Raw genomic sequence first — 25,062 nt, 5'->3', positions numbered from 1 at the left:
CTGCACCCCGTGTGCAGATTCAGGTGCTGCAGATCCTGCTTGCGAGGGTTGAGAGCTCCCGACAGATTTTGGAGTCCACGAGGTAGTTGCTCGGCGTCCGTAGCCCCGTGCTTCTCCCCCTTTATCTCATTTCCTTTATCTTGTTAGTGATTCTGTAATAGCTTTGTAGACGCTTCACACTTGTAGTTTATTGATAGATGCTCATGACTGGTGACACTCCGGTATCGGGCTGTGTTGGTTTTATTTTCAGCAATTGTATTGTTCCACATTATCTATTTGGGATATTTATTATGTTTAAGACTTACCTGCATTATCTTAACTGCTTAAAGATGAATTTGAAAATGTGTCGGTTGGCCTTGTCTTCACAGGCACCATCAGAACCGGGTTCAGGTTTAGGGTCATGACAAATTGCAAATTGTTAAGAGTTATTTAAATTAAAGTTAGAAAATATAAATGTTATCTCAGTTAATGTTAGGCTTACCTAGTTTAGAGACTAGGTGTCATCACGACTCCTTCGGAGGGATTGTTGGGTCGTGACACTATCTTTTAGTCATTCTTGCGCGCTGATCTTCTATTTATAGTTTTAATTTTATTGGATGTTCCCGAAAATATATCTATCTATCTATCTATCTATCTATCTATCTATCTATCTATCTATCTATCTATTTATCTATCTATATCTACATCTATTTATCTATCTATCTATCTATCTATCTATCTATCTATCTATCTATCTATCTATCTATCTATTTATCTATCTATCTATCTATCTATACTATTATAAAAGTGGGAAACCTTTAATTAAAAAGTTGAATTACCAAAATAGCCTTATAATTAATTAAATATAATTATGTAATAATTAAAAATGATATTATAATTGTAATTTGCCTAATGATTAATTTTTTTTTATTTAAACTACACATACACTGACCCTACAAAGTTTATCCTAATTGTATTAGAAAGGTACTTCCATAATTGGTGTTATTACTTGTAAGCTTATGTTTGTTTCTATTCATATTGTGATGACATCATAGATCTATAAGAACTATCTTATGAAATATAAAGTATGAAAAATATAAATTTTTGGCTGTCCTTTGGTGTTAAAATTTTAAGGTATTCAAGGGAACATTTTCTATTATATGGTCTTTTAATTATATATGATTTGGTGAAAAGTCTATTGCTTAATTTAGTCCAAGTTTCAAATATAGCCGACTGATTATGCGTCAAGGTATTCTCTCTCTACTTGAGAAATTATCTTTCTTTTGCACTTTCTATGTTATTTATCTAATTAATGATCAAAATTATAGTGTATGTCCCTTTCTTTTTATAGTATTTCTTGCGCATAAAAGAAGAAAGCCTTAAATGGCGTGGAGCTAAAATATTGTTGTCTATAATAGTAAAGCTCATGCAATATTTTCTTTGATGTTAATTATATTATTTTCTCTTTACTTTTTTATTTTACGGAAGATGAAAAAGTTCGCTTTAGTTTGCTTAATAATTCATATATTTAGGGCACTCTATTTATTTTGACATATTGTCAAGTTGTGGCTTTGGAATCTCAAACTTCACCATTTGTTAGAGACTCCATTGATGATCTCTAGAACCTTCACATGAACTACAAGAAGAAGGAAATCGATTTGGAAAAGAGAATAAGAGCATGTATTGTATTGCAAACTCTGATAGTACATATATACACGTGGGGTACCACTCCACTAACTAATTCCAACTAACTTGACAGCTAGGACACAGCTAACTACTAGCTAACTATGATTAACTAACTAAGATAGCTAAACTAACTGTGGTTACAAAGAAAAATTAAATACATACACAGACGTACAAATCTCAGGCCCTCGGCCTCGTAATCTTAATCAGTGTTTCCTCACAACATAGACCCTCGGCCTTACTCAGTCAGAATCTCACAAGCCACTCGGACAATAGTAAAACATGATGCTCAGCCCAGAATATCATTTAAAATAACATTTAAGTGTTAAAATAAAGTAAACATGGCTGAGTTATGAAAACAGTAGAATATAGCATGATTGAGTTCAAGTATACAGTCAAAACAATGAGGAAATATCAGTAAAAATTTCCTAAGGGTTCAAATAGTTGGTACAAGGCCCAAATATGACATTCAGCCCAAAACATGATGATAGCAAATAATTTTCAATCAAATACGCGGTAAAACAGCCATTTGGGATGGACTAAGTCACAATCCCCAATAGTGCATGACCCCACGCTCGTCATCTAGTGTGTGCGTCACCTCAATATAGCACAACGATGTGCAATCCGGGGTTTCATACCCTCAGGACAATATTTAGAATCATTACTCACCTCAATTCGGTCTGAACTCTAGCCCGCGATGCCTTTGCCCCTCGAATCAGCCTCCACTCGCGTCAAATCTATCCAAAATCAGAATCACGACGTCAAAATATGTTAAGGGAACGAAGCCCAAGCAAAAATAATCAATTTATAGCAAAACTCCGAAATTACAAAAGCCCGACCCCCAGGCCCACGTCTCGGAATTCGATAAAATTCACATCAATAGGTTCCTTATCTCCCCACGAGTCCATACATATCAAAAGTACCAAAATTCGATCACAAATGGTCCCTCAAATCCTCATGTCTAGGTCTCCAATAACAAGCCCTAGTTTCCCCAATTTTAACCCTTAAATTCCATTAATTATAGCTCTAATCCATGAAATAATACCATAGGAACGAGTTTTAGGTCCAAAATCCTTGCCTCAATGAAGTTCCTTTGAGTTCCCTCTTCAAAATCGCCCAAATGCTCCAAAACCGACTTAGAAATGGTGGGATAGCTCAAAAATAGCGAAGGAATGAATTTATATGTTCTGGCCCAGGCATTTCACATCTGTGGTACCGCTTTTGCGGTCCTTGAACCGCTTCTGCGGTTTTTCTTTAAGCCACTAAATTCCGCATCTGTGATGCACTAGCCGCATCTGCGCCATCGTAGATGCGGTTCACCAACTGCTTTTGCGGTCATAGCCTTCCTAGCTTCTTCTACTTCTGCGACTTCTTTTCCGCATCTGCGGGGGTCGCACCTGCGGCTTCCCAACCGCAGATGCGGTTATGACAACAGACTTCACTCTTCAGCTGCTAAACCAAAGTTCCATTCTTTCCGTCAACCATCCGAAGTCACCCCGAGGCCCCTAGGACCTCAACCAAAAGCATAACAACCTCATATACAATCATCCAAACTTATACCAATCTTTAAAACACCCCTAACGACATCGGATCAACCAAAACACATTGGATTCAAGCCTAAGTTTCCAAAATCTTCCGAATTACGCTTTTGATCAAAAACCCAACCAAACTACTTCCGAATGACCTAAAATTTTGCAAAAACATCCCAAATGACACAACAGAACTACTGCAACTCCCGGAATTCCATTCCGACCCCTATATCAAAATCTCGCCTATCAACCGGAAAATGCCAAAATTCCAATTTTGCCAATTCAAGCCTAAATCTACTTCAGACCTCCAAATACATTCCGATCACGCTCCTAAGTCCCAAATCACATCCCGAAGCTATCCGAACCATCAGAATTAACATCTGAAACCTCTAACACATAAGTCAACATCTGGTTGACTTTTCCAACTTAAGCTTCCTCAAAAGAGACTAAGTGTCTCAAACTTTACCAAATCCTTTCCGAACCCGAGCCAACCAACCTGATCACTCATAGAACTGATAAACAAAGCAATAAGAAGCAGAAATGGGAGAAACAAAGAGGTAACTCCTGAGACGATTGGCCGGGTCATCACATCCTCTCCCTCTTAAACAAACATCCGTCCTCGAACGAGTCAAGAAACATACCTGAAGCCTCAAACAGGTGAGGATATCTGCTCCGCATCTCCTGCTCGATCTCCCAGGTAGCCTCCTCCATGGGCCGAACTCTCCACTGCACTTTCACTGAAGCTATATCCTTTGACCTCAACTTTTGAACCTGACGCTCCAAACTAGCTGCTGGCTCCACATCATAAGTCAAATCACCATCCAACTGAACCGTGCTGAAATTAAGAACATGAGATGGATCCCCAATATACTTTCGGAGCATAGAAAAATGAAATACCGGATGCACACTCGACAAGCTGGGTGGAAAAGCAAGCTCATAAGCCACCTCCCCAATCCTCCGAAGCACCTCAAAAGGCCTAATGAACCAAGGACTCAATTTACCCTTCTTTCCAAATCTCAAAACATCCTTCATGGGCAAAACCTTCAACAGAACCTTCTTACCAACCATGTAGGACACATCTCGAACCTTCTTGTCAGCATAACTCTTTTGTCTCGACTACGCTGTATGGATCCTCTCCTGAATTACCTTCATATTTTCTAAAGCATCCTACACCAAGTCTGTCCCCAATAGCCTAGCCTCACCCGGCTCAAACCAACCAATTGGAGATCTACACCGCCTCCCATACAAAGCTTCATATAGAGCTAAACTCGACTGGTAGTTGTTGTTATAAGCAATCTCTGCAAGCGGTAGAAACGGATCCCATGACCCTCCGAAATCAATGACACAAGAACGCAACATGTCCTCCAATATCTGAATAGTGCGCTCGGACTGCCCGTCCGTCTGAGGGTAAAAAGCTGTGCTCAACTCAACTTGAGTACCCAACTCTCACTACACAGACCTCCAAAACTGCAAAGTAAACTAAGTGCCCCTATCTGAAATGATGGAAACTGGGACACCATGCAATCGAACAATCTCCCGGATATAGATCTCTGCCAGCCGCTCTAAAAAATAAGTAGTACACACAGGAATGAAGTGCGCGGACTTGGTTAGCCGATCCATAATCACCCAAATAGCATCGAACTTATTCAAAGTCCGTGAGAGTCCAACTACAAAGTCCATGGTGATCCGCTTCCACTTCCACTCTGGAATATCCATCTGCTGAAGCAAGCCACCCGATATCTGATGCTCATATTTCACCTGCTGACAATTGAGACACCGAGCTACGAATCCCACAATGTCTTTCTTCATTCTCCACCACCAATAATGTTGCCTCAAATCCTGATACATCTTCGCAACACCTGGATGAATGGAATACCGCGAGCTATGGGCCTCCTCCAGAATCAACTCCCGAAGCCCATCTACATTGGGCACACAAATCCGGCACTACATCCTCAACACCCCATCATCACCAATGGTCACCTCTCTGGTATCATCATGCTAAACTCTGTCCTTAAGGACAAGCAAATGCGGATCATCATACTGGCGCTCTCTGATGCGATCATATACGGAAGACCGAGAAACCACACAAGCCAATATCCGACTGGGCTCCGAAATATCTAACCTCACGAACCGATTGGCCAAAGCCTGAACATCAACTACAAAAGGTCTCTCCCCAACTGGAATATATGCCAAACTCCCCAAACTCACCGCCTTTCGGCTTAAAGCATCGGCCACCACATTGGCCTTTCCCGGATGATACAAAATAGTAATATCATAATCCTTTAGCAACTCCAACCACCTCCACTGCCTCAAATTAAGATCCTTCTGCTTGAAAAAGTGCTGGAGGCTACGATGATCAGTAAACACCTCACAAGACACACCATACAAGTAATGCCTCCAAATCTTCAACGCGTGAACTATGGCAGCCAACTCCAAATCATGAACGGGGTAGTTCTTCTCATGGGGCTTCAACTGACGAGAAGCATAAGCAATAACTCTACTCTCCTACATCAATACACAACCAATACCAACTCTCAAAGCATCACAATACATGGTGTATGAACCTGAATCTGATGGCAAAACTAACACTAGAGCCATGGTCAAAGCTGTCTTGAGCTTCTAATAATTCTCCTCACACTCATCCGACCATACAAATGAAGCACCCTTCTAAGTCAACTTGGTCAAGGGCGATGCAATAGATGAGAAACCCTAAACAAACCGGCGATAATAACCTGCCAAACCAAGAAAATTGCGAATCTCTATGGCTGAGAATGGTCTGGGCCAACTCTAAACCGCCTCTATCTTCTTCGGATCAACCTGAATACCCTTACTGGACACCACATGCCCCAAGAAAGCCACTGAACTGAGCCAAAACTCACACTTGGAGAATTTTGCATAAAGCTTCTCCTCCTTCAATCTCAGCAACACAACTCTCAAATGCTCTACATGCTCCTCCTGACTACGTGAATATACCAGAATATCATCAATGAAGACTATGACAAATGAGTCGAGATAAGGCCAGAACACACTATTCATCAAATGCATGAACGCTGCTGAGATATTGGTCAGCCCAAAAGACATCACCAAGAACTCATAATGACCATATCGGGTCCTGAAAGCTGTCTTAAGAATATCCAAATTCCTGATCTTCAACTGATGATAACCTGAACGGAGATCAATCTTGGAAAACACTCTCGCTCCCTGAAGCTGGTCGAATAAATCATCAATACGAGGCAAAGGATACTTGTTCTTAACTGTTACTTTGTTCAATTGCCTATAATCAATGCACATCCTCATAGTGCCATCCTTCTTCTTCACAAATAGAACCGACGCACCCCAAGGTGACACACTAGGCCGAATGAACCCCTTATCAAGGAGTTCCTGAAGCTGCTCCTTTAACTTCTTCAACTCCGTTGGTGCCATGCGATACGGCAGAATAGAAATAGGCTGAGTACTCGGCACCAGATCAATACCAAAGTCAATATCCCTATCTAGTAGCATGCCCGACAGGTTTGCAGGAAACATATCAGGAAAATCCCTTACAACTGGAACATAATCAATACTGGGAGTCTCTGCACTGACATCCCTCACAAAAGCTAGATATGAAAGACAACCCTTCCCAACCATATGTTGGGCCTTCAAGAACGAGATTACCCTACTGGGGACATAATCAGTCAAACCTCACCACTCAATCCGTGGCACACCCGGTATAGCCAATGTCATTATCTTAGCATGATAGTCCATAATAGCACGACACGGAGATAGCCAATCCATACTCAAAATAACATCGAAATCCACCATACACAATAATAAAAGATCCACTCGGGTTTCCAGACCCCAATAGTCACCACACACAACTGGTACACACGGTCTATAACATCAGTATCGCCTACCGGGGTAGATACATGAACAGGTGAAACAAGAGACTCATGGGGCATACCTAAATAACCAGCAAAGTATGATGACACATAAAAAAAGGTGGAACCGGGATCAAATAATACAGAGGCATCTCTATGGTAGACTAAAACAATACCTGTGATAACAACATCGAAAGCAATAGCATCGGGTCTAGCTGAAAGTGCATAAAAATGGGCCTGACTGCCACCTGATCAAGCTCCCCCTCTAGGACGACCCCTAGCTGACTGACCTCCAGCCCTAGCTGGCTAGGTGGGTGATGAAGAAGTAATTGGCATTGAAGCCGATGATTGATTCCTCGATTGAGATGGACCTGCGAGATGATGAGGACACTGCCTCCACATATGACCCATCTCTCCACACTCATAGCAACTCCCAGGTGCTAGAGAAGGGGACTGATGGGAACCCCTCATACCAGAATGACTAGCAGATGCACCTAGCATAGAAGAGCCCTGAATTGATGGAGCACGGGATGAACTCTAGCTGGAAGGGAACTAAGTGATGACTGGCTCGGATGAGAACTGTGAGAACCATGACCCGATGACGCCCCACGATAACCTGGGCAAGCTGGCTAAGCGTGCCTGAATGGACGACCTCTGCCATGCTGAAACTGACCTCTCGAAGGGGCACCACTATAACTACCAGTTCCTCGAGGCCTCTTGGCCTCCCTCTCCTCTTGCTCCTAGCGACGAATAGACTCAATCTCATGAGCAATGTCTACCACCTCCTCAAAAGTAGAACCAGTCACCCTCTCCCTGGTCGTAAGAATACGAAGCTGATAAGTGAGGCCATCAATAAACCTCCTAATCCTCTCTCTATCTGTCAAAACCAACCAAATAGCATGATGAGATAACTCTGAGAACCTCATCTCATATTTGCGTCATAGTCATCTCTCCCTGACACAACCACTCAAACTGCCTGCGCAGCTCCTCTCTGCAAGACTGCAGCACATACTTCTCCAAAAAGAGAATGGAGAACTGCTGTCAGGTAAGAGGTGCTGCACCAACAGGCCTACGCCTCTCAAAAGTCTCCCACCAAGTGAAGGCAGCTCCAGAAAACTGATAAGTAGTGAAAGTGACCCCGTTGATCTCCAAAATACTCGTTGTACGAAGCATCCTCTGACACTTATCCAAGAAACCCTGGGCATCCTCGCCCTCTGCATCACTGAAGGTCAGAGGCTGAAGTCTAACAAACCTCTCCAACCTACGCTGCTCGTCCTCTAGCATGGTAGGAACTACATAGTCTTGAGCAGCTGCAACCGGCTGGGCTGGATGTGCCCTCGACATCTGAAGTGCTTACACGACCTGCTCAGGTGTGCGAGCGGCGGGAGTCTAATTGACTCCCCCATCCTGAGAAGTAGCTACGACTGTAGTGACTGAAACCGCCTAAGTTAGGCCAGTGCAAACTGATAGAATCTAAGTCAGGGCCTCCTGAAGACCCGGAATCACAATAGGCACAGTTGGTTCCTGAGCTGGTGCTACTGGAGCATCCACAACTGGGACCTGATCCTGAACTGGGGCGGTTGGTGGATCTGTAGGTGCTACCCTAGCTACTGTGCGAGCCACACCTCTGCCCCTACCGCGACGACGATCATGTCCTCGGCCTCTAGTGGCCACAGTTGGTAGTACTTGTGGTCGTCCATCCTAACCGGTATCGTGTGTCCTCACCATCTGTGAGAGAATAGAATAATAGAAGTTTAGTACTCGGATCAATAAATTCGCACGACAAGAATTTCAAGAATATGAAGTTTTTCCTAAAGGTTCTGCAACTTCTCGAGGATAAATACAGACGTCTCCGTACCGATCCCCAAGACTCTACTAAACCTGCTCATGACTCGTGAGACCTATGTAACCTAGGCTCTGATACCAACTTGTCACGACCCTAAACCCCAACCCGATCGTGATAGCGCCTCTCGTGAAGAAAAGGCCAGCCGACACATTCCCAAATTCATCTTTAAGCAGTTAAGATAATGCAGGTAAGTCTTAAACATAATAAATATCCCAAATAGATAATGTGGAACAGTACAGTTGCGGAAAATAAAACCAACACAGCCCGATACCGGAGTGTCACCAGTCATGAGCATCTATCAATAAACTACAAGTGTGAAGCGTCTACAAAGCTATTACAGAATCACTAACAAGAGAAAGGAAATGAGATAAAGGGGGAGAAGCACGGGGCTGCGGATGCCGAGCAGCTACCTCGTGGACTCCAAAATCTGTCGGGAGATCTCAACCCTCGCAAGCAGGATCTGCAGCGCCTGAATCTGCACACGGGGTGCAGAGAGTAAAGTGAGTACTCCAACTCAGTGAGTAATAATCATAAATAAAGACTGAGAAATATGAAATCACGTAAGGCACATTATAGGCTATAATAAAGCAGTAAAAGCCAGTAAAAACAGTGAATCAGTGAAGATATGTAAAGTCATTTTAGTTCAGTTTAAACTTCATAAAATGTCTTTTTAACAATTAAGCGGGCAAATGACAAGCAACTAGGAAAGATAAACACATAAAGGATCGCCCCTCGGGCAATGTCATAGAACAACACCAGCCCTTCGGGCTATATCACATCACAATGGGTACCCGCGCTCACTGGGGGTATGCAGACTCCTGGAGGGGCCCCTTACGGCCCAAACATAATATCAAGCCATCTCGTGGCATAATCATATAGGCTCTCAGCCTCATATCAACAAGCCACCTCATGGCGTACAAATCTCAGGCCCTCGGCCTCGTAATCTTAATTAGTGTTTTCTCACAATATAGACCCTCGGCCTTACTCAGTCAGAATCTCACAAACCACTCGGGCAACAGTAAAACATGATTCTCAGCCCAGAATAACATTTAAAATAACATTTGTTAAAACAGAATAAACATGGCAGAGATATGAAAACAGTAGAATATAGCATGACTGAGATCAAGTATACAGTCAAAACAGTAAGGAAATATCAGTAAAAATTCCCTAAGGGTTCAAATAGTTGGTACAGGGCTCAAATATGGCATTCAGCCCAAAACATGATGATAGCACATAAATTTTAGTCAAATACGCGGTAAAATAGTCATTTGGGATGGACTAAGTCACAATCTCCAATAGTGCATGACCCCACGCTCGTCATCTAGCGTGTGCGTCACCTCAATATAGCACAACGATGTGCAATCCGGGGTTTCATACCCTCAGGACAATATTTAGAATCATTACTCACCTCAATTCGGTCTGAACTCTAGCCCGCGATGCCTTTGCCCCTCGAATCAGCCTCCACTCGCGTCAAATCTATCCAAAATCAGAATCACGACGTCAAAATATGTTAAGGGAACGAAGCCCAAGCAAAAATAATCAATTTATAGCATAAACTCCGAAATTACAAAAGCCCGACCCCCAGGCCCACGTTTCGAAATTCGATAAAATTCATATAAATAGGTTCCTTATCTCCCCACGAGTCCATACATATCAAAAGTACCAAAATTCGATCACAAATGGTCCCTCAAATCCTCATGTCTAGGTCTCCAATACCAAGCCCTAGTTTCCCCAATTTTAACCCTTAAATTCCATTAATTATAGCTCTAATCCATGAAATAATACCATATGAACGAGTTTTAGGTCCAAAATCCTTACCTCAATGAAGTTCCTTTGAATTCCCTCTTCAAAATCGCCCAAATGCTCCAAAACCGACTTAGAAATGGTGGGATAGCTCAAAAATCGCGAAGGAATGAATTTATATGTTCTGGCCCAGGCATTTCACATCTGTGGTACCGCTTTTGCGGTCCTTGAACCGCTTCTGCGGTTTTTCTTTAAGCCACTAAATTCCGCATCTGTGATGCACTAGCCGCATCTGCGCCATCGTAGATGCGGTTCACCAACTGCTTTTGCGGTCATAGCCTTCCTAGCTTCTTCTACTTCTGCGACTTCTTTTCCGCATCTGCGGGGGTCGCACCTGCGGCTTCCCAACCGCAGATGCGGTTATGACAACAGACTTCACTCTTCAGCTGCTAAACCAAAGTTCCATTCTTTCCGTCAACCATCTGAAGTCACCCCGAGGCCCCTAGGACCTCAACCAAAACCATAACAACCTCATATACAATCATCCAAACTTATACCAATCTTTAAAACACCCCTAACGACATCGGATCAACCAAAACACATCGGATTCAAGCCTAAGTTTCCAAAATCTTCCGAATTACGCTTTTGATCAAAAACCCAACCAAACTACTTCTGAATGACCTAAAATTTTGCAAAAACATCCCAAATGACACAACAGAACTACTGCAACTCCCGGAATTCCATTCCGACCCCTATATCAAAATCTCGCCTATCAACCGGAAAATGCCAAAATTCCAATTTTGCCAATTCAAGCCTAAATCTACTTCAGACCTCCAAATACATTCCGATCACGCTCCTAAGTCCCAAATCACATACCGAAGCTATCCGAACCATCAGAATTAACATCTGAAACCTCTAACACATAAGTCAACATCTGGTTGACTTTTCCAACTTAAGCTTCCTCAAAAGAGACTAAGTGTCTCAAACTTTACCAAATCCTTTCCGAACCCGAGCCAACCAACCTGATCACTCATAGAACTGATAAACAAAGCAATAAGAAGCAGAAATGGGAGAAACGAAGAGGTAACTCCTGAGACGATTGGCCGGGTCATCACATCCTCTCCCTCTTAAACAAACATCCGTCCTCGAACGAGTCAAGAAACATACCTGAAGCCTCAAACAGGTGAGGATATCTGCTCCGCATCTCCTGCTCGATCTCCCAGGTAGCCTCCTCCATGGGCCGAACTCTCCACTGCACTTTCACTGAAGCTATATCCTTTGACCTCAACTTTTGAACCTGACGCTCCAAACTAGCTGCTGGCTCCACATCATAAGTCAAATCACCATCCAACTGAACCGTGCTGAAATTAAGAACATGAGATGGATCCCCAATATACTTTCGGAGCATAGAAAAATGAAATACCGGATGCACACTCGACAAGCTGGGTGGAAAAGCAAGCTCATAAGCCACCTCCCCAATCCTCCGAAGCACCTCAAAAGGCCTAATGAACCAAGGACTCAATTTACCCTTCTTTCCAAATCTCAAAACATCCTTCATGGGCAAAACCTTCAACAGAACCTTCTTACCAACCATGTAGGACACATCTCGAACCTTCTTGTCAGCATAACTCTTTTGTCTCGACTACGCTGTATGGATCCTCTCCTGAATTACCTTCATATTTTCTAAAGCATCCTACACCAAGTCTGTCCCCAAAACCCGACCCCTGGGCCCACGTCTCAGAATTCGATAAAATTCACATCAACAGGTTCCTTATCTCCCCCACGAGTTCATACATATCAAAAGTACCAAAATCTAACCACAAATGGTCCCTCAAATCCTCAAGTCTAAGTCTCCAATACCAAGCCCTAGTTTCCCCAATTTTAACCCTTAAATTCTATTAATTACAGCTCTAATCCGTGAAATAATACCATAGGAACAAATTTTAGGTCCAAAATCCTTACCTCAATGAAGTTCCCTTGAATTCCCTCTTCACAATTGCCCAAAATGCTCCAAAACTGACTTAGAAATGGTGGAATAGCTCAAAAATCGCAAAGGAATGAATTTATATGTTCTGGCCCAGACATTTCGCATCTCCGGCCCTTATACCGCTTTTGCGGTCCTTGAACCGCTTCTATGGTTTTCTCTTAAGCCACTAAATTCCACATCTGCGATGCACTAGCCACACCTGCACCATCGCAGGTGCGGTTCACCAACCGCTTCTGCGGTCACAGCCTTCCTAGCTTCTTCCGCTTCTGCGACTTCTTTTCCGCATCTGCGAGGGTTGCACCTGTGACCTCCCAACCACAGATGCGGTTATGACAGCAGACTTCACTCTTCAGCTGCCAAACCAAAGTTCAATTCTTTCCGTCAACCATCCGAAGTCAACTCGAGGCCCCGGGACCTTAACCAAAAGCACAGCCACCTCATATACCATCATCCAAATTTATACTAATCTTCAAAACACCCCAAACAACATCGGATCAAGCAAAACACATCGGATTCAAGCCTAAGTTTCCAAAATCTTCTATTACACTTTTGATTAAAAACCCAACCAAACTACGTCCGAATGACCTGAAATTTAGCACATACATCCCAAATGACACAACGGAACTAATACAACTCCCGGAATTCCATTTCAACCCCTATATCAAAATCTCGCCTATCAACCAGAAAATGTCAAAATTTCAATTTCGCTAATTCAAGCCTAAATCTACTCTGGACCTCCAAAACACATTCCGATCACGCTCCTAAGTCCTAAATCACCTCCCAAAGCTATCCAAACCACCGGAATTCACATCTGAGCCCTCTAAAACATAAGTCAACATCTAGTTGACTTTTCCAACTTAAGCTTCCTCAAAAGAGACTAAGTGTCTCAAACCTTACCAAATCTTTTCCAAATCTGAGCCAACCAACCCGATCACTTATAGAATCGATAAAACAAATAAATAAGAAGCAGAAATGGGGGAAACAGAGCGGTAACTCATGAGACGACGTGCCGGATCGTCACACAATTCCCAAAATCAGTGGTACAAGTCACAAGCCTTTCTAAGAGTAGTTATACAAAATAAATACATCACTACTCCACTGTAGCAGGTTTACCTTGAGTCTTCACCGCAACGACCCGCACAACTACTACCGATCAAATACCTGGATCTGTACACATAAAAATGTACAAAAGTGTAGTATGAGCACACCATGGTGGTTCCCAGTAAGTATCAAGACTAACCTCAGTGGGGTAGTGACGAGGAATAGTCCAGACACCTACTGGTCAAATAAATTTAACAGGATTTGATAATAAACTATCAATCTAAAAATGACATAGCAATATCAACAACAGGGAAAAAACAAACTACAATCAGTAGAAACAATAAAGAGAAACATGGGTGGAAACGAAGATAACCAAATACATTAGCACCAACATAGCTAGAATACCGACAAGTAAAGATAAATGTACTCAAACAAGGAAGGCGATGTCAGCTCAATAAATCATATTATTTCTGATGCACAATTTCCAGCTCAAACTCGATGTCTCATATCATAACCTCAATTACCAAACTTTTAGCACACCCGACACCTTGTGCCCACATATTTCTATCTCGCTTTACACAACAATGTTCTCATGTTACTCGGTTCATAGGGTCTATAACCAATGCAATTAAAATGTTCAAGGAGTCTAATTTACATAACAATAAGTAGAGTACAACTTCTAAACCAATTAAGAACTTAGCAAGAAAAGATGAAGTTATTTTTAGAAATCATTTGAATAAAAAAAGTATAATTTTCACTTAAAATACAACATCGAATGAATTATTACTTTTAACAAGGAATTTAATAAATTAACTTAGTAGAAATTCCATTTTTAAGTAAAATACAACCTTAGACGGTTTAAGAAAACTTAATTGAGTAACTAAATGAATTGAAATGAAACAATTATTGAAATTTTAAAGTACTGAAAAATATGTATATAAAAACGACGAAGTATTGAAAACACGATGGGGTTCCTTCACAAAGGATCACAGCGGTAAAGGAATCTGAACAGTTAAAACACTTGAATTGGTAACAACAAATAAGCATAGCAAACAGAAAGTACACGGTATCACCCTTCGTGCTTTTACCCTGGTTCTCACCATAAGAATCAGTATTCACTTTCATTCTTTCTTGTTGCAGGCGTGCAACTCGTTCCCATTTCATGTATCTTATTGTAGGCATGCAACCCGCACCCATTTCATGTATCTTGTTGCAGGCGTGCAACTCGTTCCCATTTCATGTATCTTATTGTAGGCATGCAACCCGCACCCATTTCATGTATCTTGTTGCAGGCGTGCAACTCGCTCCCATTTTATATATCTTGTTGCAGGCATGCAACCCGTTCCCATTTCATATATCTTGTTGCAGGAGTGCAACCCGCTCCCATTTCATATATCTTGTTGCAGGCATGCAACCCGCTCCCATTTCATATATCTTGTTGAGGCATGCAACCCGCTCCCATTTCATATGGTACCGTTGCAGGCGTGCAACTGCTCCCATTTCATTTATCAACACTAATTATAAAAGAATCCCGGCAAGGGAACAAGAGTATAATAATAATATCCCGGCAAGGGAGACAATATCATAACAATAACATCACGGCAAGGGAAAAATAGTATAACAACAATATCCCGGTAAGGGAAACAATATCATAAGCAATAATGTCCCGACAAGGGAATCAACAAGTACATAACAAGGGTCACGGAAAAACCAAGAAGCACGATAACCTCAACAAAACAACAAGACATAATAAGCACGTGATAACTACACCGGTAACCACTACAATTGGACATGTAACATATTTGCACGAAGTCATAGAGGAACTCACAATCAAGAAGTATCAAAACAATAAGGAAGACAATTACTTCAATTAAGGCAATTAAGGGTCAATGCATCACGTAAGAATTAGAGGAAAGCTAACAACGTCATGTGGAGCATATAGAGGCAATTTAAGCAATTAGGAAACCCAATCATAATAGGATACTTTCTACATAAGGCCTCAAGAACCCTAGAGGCAAATTTCCCACAAATAAATCCGAGCACATACTCGTTACCTCGCATGCATGGACCACAATTAGTATAGAAGACTCAATTCCTAAGGGAAAATCCCCCACACAAGGTTAGGCAAGATACTTACCTCAAAGATGACAAACCGATACTCTAAAATGCACTTTTCGGGTGAAAAGACCTACGGATGGCTCAAATCTAACCAAAATAACTTCAAAGCACAGATAAAACACATAAGAAACTATCCCGGATCATAAAGTCTCAATCTTTAACAAAATCCAAAAATTGATCCAATAGTCGGCCCCGGGCCGGCACCTCGGAACCCGATAAATTTTACAAAAACTAAATACCCATTCCAATATGAGTTCAACCATACAAAATTTATTAAATTCCGATACCATTTAACCTCTCAAATCATCATTTTTCATTTTAGGAATTTCTTCAAAACCAACATTTTATTCAACCAAAATCACAAATTAAATAATAAAAATGAAGACAAATTCATTGAATAAAATCAATTCTAGGTGGAGAACACTTACCCAATCGTTTTGCTTGAAAAACCCACAAGGAATCGCCCAAAACCGAGCTCTAAAACTCCAAAAATGTTTAAAATGGCTAACCCTCGGAATAGAGTACTATTTATTCTGCCCAGGGATTTATGCATTGCGATCATGGAGATTGGGTCGTGATCGCGGAGAAGAGAATAAAAGCTGTCAAGAAATACCCTTCGTGATCGCAAAGAAAGGGACGCAAACGCGATAAACAATGGCAGGAGCTTACGCGAACGCGAAGCATAGGAAAGCAGACCTTCGTGATCGCGGGAGTTTCTATGCAAATGCGATGAAGGAAAAAAGAGGCAACCAACAACAACACATCGCGGACGCGAAAGGCTGTTCGCGATCGCGGAGAAGGAACACCAGAAGCAGAATACAGCAGTCCAAACAATGAGAAAATGACCCGTAGCCCACCCGGAACACACCCGAGGTCCTCCGGACTATGTCTAAACACACAAACAAGTTATATAACCTAACACGAACTCGCTCGAGGTCACACATCACATCAAACAATGTCGAAACGACGAATCACTCCATGAATCGAACTTAGGAACTTTCAAACCTTCCAACTTTCAAAACTCGTGCCGAAACCTATCAAATCAACCCGGAATGACGCCAAATTTTGCAGACAAGTTCAAAATGACATAACAGAGCTGTTCCAACTCTCGGAATCGCATTCTAACCCAATATCACAAAAGTCAACTATGGGTCAAACTTCTCCATTTTCCAAATTTCAACTTTTTTCCAACATTAGCCGAAACGCCTCAAATTACCCTACGGACCTCCAAATTCGAATCCGGACGCGCGCCTAAATCCAAAATCACCATACGAAGCTGTTGAGATCACCCACGACCCATTCCGTGGCTGTTTACTCAAAAGTCCATTTCCGGTCAAATTTTCACCGTTTAAGCTTCCAAAACTAGTTTCCTTCTTCCAATTTGACTCTGAATCATTCGGAAACAGAATCCAACCATGCACGCAAGTCGATACATATAATATGAAGCTGCTCGAGACCTCAAACTGCCAAGCTGGACGCAATTGCTCAAAACGACCAGTTGGATCGTAACACATAGCTTACGGTTTATTGCTTATCCACAAACGTCTTTATAGTGCATGACATCGAGTGCGGGCGTGAACTTGTAAACCAATTCGAACTCAAGCAAAATTTTCAGTATTTTTTGTCGTTGTTGGGTGTAAGGACCTAATATAAACTACAATGAATATTTGAAGCCACCACAGGTTTGTGGTGATGTAATTTTGAAAGAAACCTTATGGCTAAATTATGCATTAGAAAAACTAGATAAACAATGATCTTGTTTACATGAAGAATAAATGTTTTTGTATTGTTTGTTTGTTTTCTTGGGCTATTTGTGAGGCTCTTCATAATATGTGATTGTCCTTTCCCTCTTTTCAAACAACCAAAAATGTTCCGACCTAATTACAATATTAAAATTAAAAAAAATTCAAAATCCAAATTGCAAATCACTGACACAAAAAGGAAAAAGAATTAGTTAGTTAGCAAAGCTTCATTGAAATAATTGACGAATTGTATATAGTGTTACATTATCCACAGTCCACATCATTGAAAATAAATCAACGAGTTTTAATATTGTTTAAACTTAAAATTCAAAATTGAGCGTAATCTATAGAAAATGTCATTGATATATAATATTCGAAAATGATTCATGATGATTCACGTCATCTTTTGAAAGAATAATCGGACAACATGCTGCTCCTTTTGTCAATTTCACGCATTGCCTCATTCACTATGAAATCAAATATAAAAAGAATCTATAAACGATATTTTAGCATGTAATATTCAAACTTCAAAAAAAGGAAAAAAAACAAATTTCTAGTTGAGGATAACTAATCAGTTTCAATAACTAATAGATAACTCTTCAGTGGTAGCTTGACATGGACATAGTTATACAGTCAAACTTCTTTAATAACAGTTTTGTTGTTCCGATATTTTTTAGCTTTTATAGTGAATAACTTTTATATATCTATAATTGTATTTGGCGTTTAAATATTTTTTAGCTATTTAGATAAAACTTATCCAAAAATTAATTTTTTAATATTATATATAAAAGATAAGAAAATTATTCAAATTTAAAATCTCAAAAGATATACATATTTCACTAGGTAAATATTGAAGAAAGCTAATACATTATTAATAAATTCATAATAAATGTACAAAGATTTAAGCTCTAATGCACACATTAAAGCTACTAGGGAAATAAAATCTTTTAAGATTGACAGAAGAATTTTGTAGTTATAGTTGTTTCATAGATTTTATTCTTTTACTACCGATATAACGCTTGAATTTGCGAAGATTCATGCCCAAATTTTCAGCAAAAAGGTATCTAATGGAAAATACAAATCTTCAAATCTTATATCTTATGCAAGATAGAAACTTTGTTCAGTGAAAAAGATTGTGTGCATATTTTTAGAAGTATATTAGTAATCTTAAAGATTCTATATGATTGATATAGAGGGGTAATTTTACAAAGAGCATTCTGTAAATATGGATATTGTTGTTATAGGTAAAAAACTATTATAGAGAGGTAAAATATAACATAAAAAATCAGTTATAAGGAAAACTTGACTTTTATAGTGAATTACTGTTATATAATGATATTGATATAGAGAAGTCTGACTCTACTAATAATGCTATATCTGTTCTTCTACGGTTTTATTCACCGCCTTTGTCTATGTTTAACTATTATGTTAGTGACCCTTTCAACCAAATATTGAGTATATATATATATAACGGTATAGTTGAATTTATACGTGGTGTATAAACAAGTGAATCGATTTGATCCTAAAATGATAAATAAATTAAACAAGAATGTAAGACTTAGCATTGAAATCGAGATAAAACAACAGAAATCCTAGTTTCGGGAGCAGAGCTTCCGAAGATAATAGTAACGATATTAATAAGTAAGAAGATAAAATATTATTGAGCTTTGAATAGTATATAGCATAAGCTTATCAGAAAATTCTCTTCTTACAATGACTGTTGAACTTACTATTTATAATTCTTCCTAGGATCAAGCCCCTCTTAAATGACAATTATGGGGGCCATTGAAGAATGTGTAACGGTATGCAATGAATCCCATATTCTCTGTAATGGACTACGTACTTAATACTATAGAATATTACTGGGTGGCAGGCAATTATTTTGTCTGTATGAAGATCATTCCCTTCGGAAAAAAACATGATTGTTGCCTTCGGACCTGATTGCCATTTGCCTTGTTTTCTATCAACCTTCGCCCCACATGTCGTTTTAATATGTGAGCATTTAATATGAATATATTTTACCCTATATAGATAGCCCCCTGCTTTCTGGTGACACATCCTTGTGTCACCGAAAAGTTAGTGAAGATACCTTTTTTGGAGGGAAATTCTCTGACCCTCTCTAAAAAGTTTTTGATTGTTGATTGGAGTGAAGATACCTTTTTGAAGGAAGACTGTGGTTGTCAAGATTTGAACATCATTGACCTGACCTAGAAGAGCGGGTGATCTTTTCCAAGAAGGGTTTTATGTATGTTTATACGTATCCCTTCACTTTGGGCCCGTTCTCATTGATCAAGGGGCTTGACTCTGTTATCTTGGAGTTTCACTTCCGTTACCAAGTCTGCTTGGAATAGGTGAGCCCTTCTGTGTGGCGGACGGTTGCTTGTCTTTGGCGTCTATGCTAGGAGATGGGAGAGGAGTTATCCCTAGCTCGACTGGTAGAACTTTATTCCCCCAAGATTTTTTGTGGGGGAATGATAAACTTCAGCAAATGTGGTCACCATGCTTTTCTAACCAGCATGAATGATGACAACGACCATGGATGGATGGAGCAATTCGTTGCAGTTTCCACCATGGACATCATTCCGGCCACGACTCCATCCTTTCCTGAATCATGGAACCGTACTCGTAAGTTTATCGTCTGTCTTTCCTTCTAGTTAAAGAATATCCCATCTTATTGATCCTTCTTCTTTCACTATTTCAGCAACTCGGTGGACACCACCAAGGGTTGAAGGCTTGGACTAGTGGGTTCAAAAGATTTTAGACTTCACTACACCTGAGACCCGCAAGTGGAAAGAAATGGCCTTTAAATACGGGTGGAAGGCCAAAAATCATGATCGGTTGAGCTTATCTTGTTTTTACTTTTCGTATAGGAAAATTGGTTAACTTTTCTTTCCTGTTGAATTCAGGTCTTCTGCAGGGCTCTGTTACCGTCCCCGATGAGGACATTTTGGTTTATCTTGCTGATGCAGTGAGGTTGTTGCAGGTGGCTTTCACCCGAGCGGGTGTCATCAGGCCTGCTTCCGGTGCAAGCACTTCCTCTCGGAGTCCCTGGCCGAAGAACAAGCAATAAAAAAGGCGACATTCCTCCACGACCAAGGGCAAAAATAAAAAGCGAAGAACGCCTCACCTAAGCCAGCCGTGGATACTATGGTAATGAGTGTCACGTCCGAGCTAGCCATAGACACGATGGTGATCGATGATGATGGAGTAGCCAGTGATGAGGAGGCTTCTCTACATAGAAGACGACGACCTTCATCAGCTCAATATGATGTTCAATCTGTTGAGCTAGTTACATCAATCGAGAACGAAGTCCAGGCACTCTGGGGAGAGAGTGGTAGAGATGCCAATGGAAGATGCTAAGTCTCGCTTCCGAGTCCCAGTCACCCTTCCCTGTACCATGAGGCTGGGTACCGGGTCTTTTCCGTCCTCGGTTGATGAGCAACCAATAACTAGCAATGCTTTTGCTTCAACTACTTCTCAACCTATAACACCATCAGTTTTATCTCCATCTTCAGTAACTTCGCCTTCGCCACCAGCAACTGCTACATTATCTCCACCGACCGCAGTCATCCAAGAGGAGGATGTCCCTCTTCCCCAGTCCCCAATTCACGGGAATTTGGGGCATAATTATTTTGCCCCCTTCGAAGATCCTCAGAGGAGGATGAGTGTTTCCCTCTCGATTTCTACCAGATACCATCTATTGTCCGAGCTGGTAGAACTTGCTAATTATATAAAGCCTCTAGCTTCAGAAAAGGATAGGAAAATACAATCTATCTCGGGAGAGTGTGTGATAAACAATGCCATGCATAGCGCAACGGCGGTACGATCTTTGTCCCTTCTATCTTTATTATGGCAGGATTTAATTTGTACTTCTATTTTGCAGGCTAACTTCCTTGCTTCTAAGGGTCTTTAGAGGTTGATCCTTGACAAGGAGAAACTCACATCCGAGCAAGATCAATTATTGGCCGAGCGGGATCAAATTGATGCTTGCCTCCTGGAATTGGAAGCATAAGCTGCTGAGGCCATTGAGTTGGAGGCTCGGTTGTAGTAAAGCGAGCAAGAGGTAGTGATACCCTTATCCAAGAAGTCGCCCTATTAGGGGTATAATTTGAAGAATCTAAGGCAAAGTGGGCTGAGGTCCAAAATGTCATTTTTGCTGCTGCCCATCGTGAGGCTGCCTCTACTGAAAGACTGAATAATTTGGAGGCAGCCTTGAACTCCAAAGCTAAAAAAGTTGCTGCTGCCTAGGAGAAGTATGCTCGGTTGGAAGAGAGGCATAAGAGAGTCATAGAGCATAATAAAGTTTTTAACTCTACTATCCATGGCCTTAATGTCAGCCTCCAAGCCGCTAAATCTGGGCAGGATAAACTTTCGATCGAGGTTGACCGTCTTAAGAAAGAACTTTAGCACCGAGCGGCTTCCCTCATTGTTGAAGTAACATATTCTATGTATAACATGGGGATAAAAACCTTGGAAAAGGCCAGAGCGGGCGTCATTGACTTTGATGCCGAAATTGCCAAGACCCGTGAGCTGGAGTCAACCGCCCGAAGGGGTCTCCCGGTCCAACCTGATGCCATTGACTCTTCTGGTTCTGGTTTCGTGTTCTCGGGAAGTGAAGAAGAACCTGAAGGGGATGATGGTGAAGTCCAAGATCTTGATCCAGCGGTAGATCCGCCTTCTTATCCTAGGGTGCGAATGCTTCTCTTTCTCCGAATTCCGAGGCTGTAGTAGCTTAGCTTTTTGCTTTCTTGTCACTTTGTTTTTTCTTTTCCATACTTTTGTACTTGTGTTGCTTGGCATGTTTGTTGTATATTGAAGCATTTTTTCGTTTAAGTATTGCACAAGTTTTTATTTTTGTGTTGAGTTATGTGAGGCTTTGGGTGCATTTTTCCCCTATAGCATTTGAATGACGGGCATAAGTTCTTCCGGGGTCAACCCTTTACTGTAAGGGTTTCATAAGAGTGGACCCTCTTATGTTTACGGTGCTCTTGAAGAGGACGTCTTTTATTTATTACGGCACTAGCATTTGAAGTACTTGTTTAACTTTCAAATGATAAAATTAATTCATCGTTCAGACAAGAAACAAGATAAAAATAAAAGGACTTTACTTTATTCCTTCCATTTTCAAAAGTACATAAGCATTTGTTGTGCTAATAAGAAATTTCCATTACTTTTGGCAAACTTGTACAACTTGTTTCTATGGGCTGGCCGCGCAGTCGCCGGTCCCGATGTAGAACTTTGTTGCCGAATATCATAGTCCCGGTCGATGTTGCAGTCATTGTTGTCGTATTCTAAAATCATTCCCCCCAGTGTTTGAATGCAAATTTGAACACTAGAAGTTTTGCTCCTTTGAATATTCCACTGGTGAATGATTGGATAATCTTTAGTTCAATAACAAGCTTCACTTCCCCTCAGGAACTTTGCTATAGAGCCAAAGATTATCTAATAATTCCTCACAGGCTTGCGCTTGTGAATGATCGGGTAACCTTTGCCCGATAGCAAACTTTTACTTCCCGGTAGGAACTTTTCTATCGAGCAAAAGATTATCTAACTGTCCCGTAGCAGTTCTCCGCTTCCATGCCTTGTTGTTTAGAGGTCTTACTTCTGTTGACGATGTTTTCTTCGTAGTATGCTTTTCGTTGCTTACTTGTTAAAAACCTTGCCAGAAAAACCTAATTAGGACAAAAACTGGACGAATAGAAAAAGTGCACCACATATTTCCAGTATGGGCAATGCTCGTCAACAATCGTACCTTTTGAGGTGTGCCACATTCCAGTTGATCAGCAACTTTACTCTGTCTTAATTTTCCAATTCGTATGACCCTTTCCTGGTGACAGTTGAAACCTGGTAGGGGCCTTCCCACGTCAGACCTAGGTTTCTTACGTTGAGCTCCCGGGTGTTCTGAGTTACTATCCTTAAAACTAAGTCTCCTACTTGAAATAATGGAGGTTGGCGCTTCGATTATAATATCTTTCCATTCTCTATTTTTGGGCTGCTATCCTCATATACGCCAAGTCCTTGCGTTCATCGAGTAACTCCAATTTGACCAGCAATGCTTCGTTGTTTGTTTCTTCATCAGCCCGAAAATATCTCAAGGTAAGTTCCCCTACTTCCACCGGGATCAGGGCTTCTATTTCGTATACAAGAGAGAAAGGAGTCTCCCCTGTGCTTGATTTGGCCATTGTTCAATATGCCTATAGTATTCCTAGTAAATTTTCTGGCCATTGGCTGCTTCCAATCTCTTTTTGAGATTTTGGATAATCACCTTGTTTGTTGATTTTGCTTGACCGTTTACACTAGGTGATTAGGTTATGATATGATCCTTTTGATTTTCAAGTCTTCAAAGAATTTTGTAACCTTTGTGCCTATAAATTGTGGCCCATTGTCGCATGCTACTATCTTTTATTATCCTGAATCTGCAAATTATATTTTCCCACAAGAAATCTACCACTTCATACTCGCCAAATTTTTGGTAAGGACTTGCTTCAACCCACTTAGAAAAATAGTCAGTTAAAATCAAAAGAAATCTTACCTTACCTAGGGTTGGAGGTAGCAGACCGACTATATCCAGTCCCCGCTTCATGAATGGCCAGGGCGACAACACTGGGTGCAGTAGCTCTGCCAGTTGATGTACCAACGGTGTGTGGCATTAACAGTTATCACATTTCTGAACATAAGCCTTAGCGTCTTGTTCCATCCAGGGCTAGTAGTACCCTGCTCTAATTAGCTTTAATACTAAGGAATCCGCGCCCAAGTGATTTTTGTAGATCCCTTCGTGGACTTCTCTCATGACATAGTTAGCTTTGGAAGCCCCCAAACATCGGGCCAACAGGCCTTGGAAAGATTGTCTGTACAATTGACCTCCCTTGAAGCTGTAATGAGCTGCTTTAGTTCGCAGCGCCCGAGATGCCTTGGGATCTTCAGGCAATTTTCCGTGCTCGAGATAGTCAATGATCTCATTGCTCCAGTCCCAGACCAAATTGATCACATTACTTCGTAATAACTGTCTGCATCCAATACCGAATGCATAAGTTGCATGACCGTGCCGGAGTCTGATCCCTTCATTCCCGTATGATGGATATAAATTATTCATGTAATTTCATATGTAAAAAATAGGTTTTAAAATAAAATATGAATAATAATATCCTATCCTCACATATTTTCTAATAAATCTTGTAGGAAGAAGAAATTATGAAAAAGAAGGAAAGAGGCTAAAAGACAAGGGAATGAAGCAAAGCCACAGTTGCAAACATCATCTTCATATTCGCAAATATGGAACAAAGGACACATATGCATACATGGAACCTACATTTGCAAGTCTAACTCATGAAGTCAAGAATGGAAGTAAAAGATCTATAGATGCATATGTGGAATCTATATACGCAAATATCACATTTGCATACATGGAACCTACATTTGCAAGTCTAACTCATGAAGTCAAGAAGGGAAGCAAAAGAGTCATAGATGCATGTATGGAATCTATATTTGCAAAGATCACATTTGCATACATGGAACCTATATTTGCAAGTCTAACCTA

At 40.9% G+C, this 25,062-nt stretch overlaps 1 protein-coding gene across 1 annotated transcript in view; it reads left to right on the top strand.

The window, feature by feature from the left end:
- The window catches only part of LOC142162140 (uncharacterized), a 36,166-nt gene extending 15,571 nt beyond the window's left edge, over positions 1-20,595 (top strand). Inside the window, exons 10-11 of the mRNA XM_075218456.1 lie at positions 20,041-20,150; positions 20,432-20,595. Of these exons, the coding sequence (XP_075074557.1) occupies positions 20,041-20,150; positions 20,432-20,595 (274 nt within the window). The remainder of the gene's footprint in view (positions 1-20,040; positions 20,151-20,431) is intronic.
- The last annotated feature ends 4,467 nt before the right edge of the window (positions 20,596-25,062 follow it).

This window comes from Nicotiana tabacum, chromosome 7 (assembly GCF_000715075.1).
Source record: "Nicotiana tabacum cultivar K326 chromosome 7, ASM71507v2, whole genome shotgun sequence".
Lineage (NCBI taxonomy): Eukaryota > Viridiplantae > Streptophyta > Magnoliopsida > Solanales > Solanaceae > Nicotiana > Nicotiana tabacum.
Note: the sequence above shows the minus strand (reverse complement) of the source record. Positions and strands in the feature narration are given on the sequence as shown.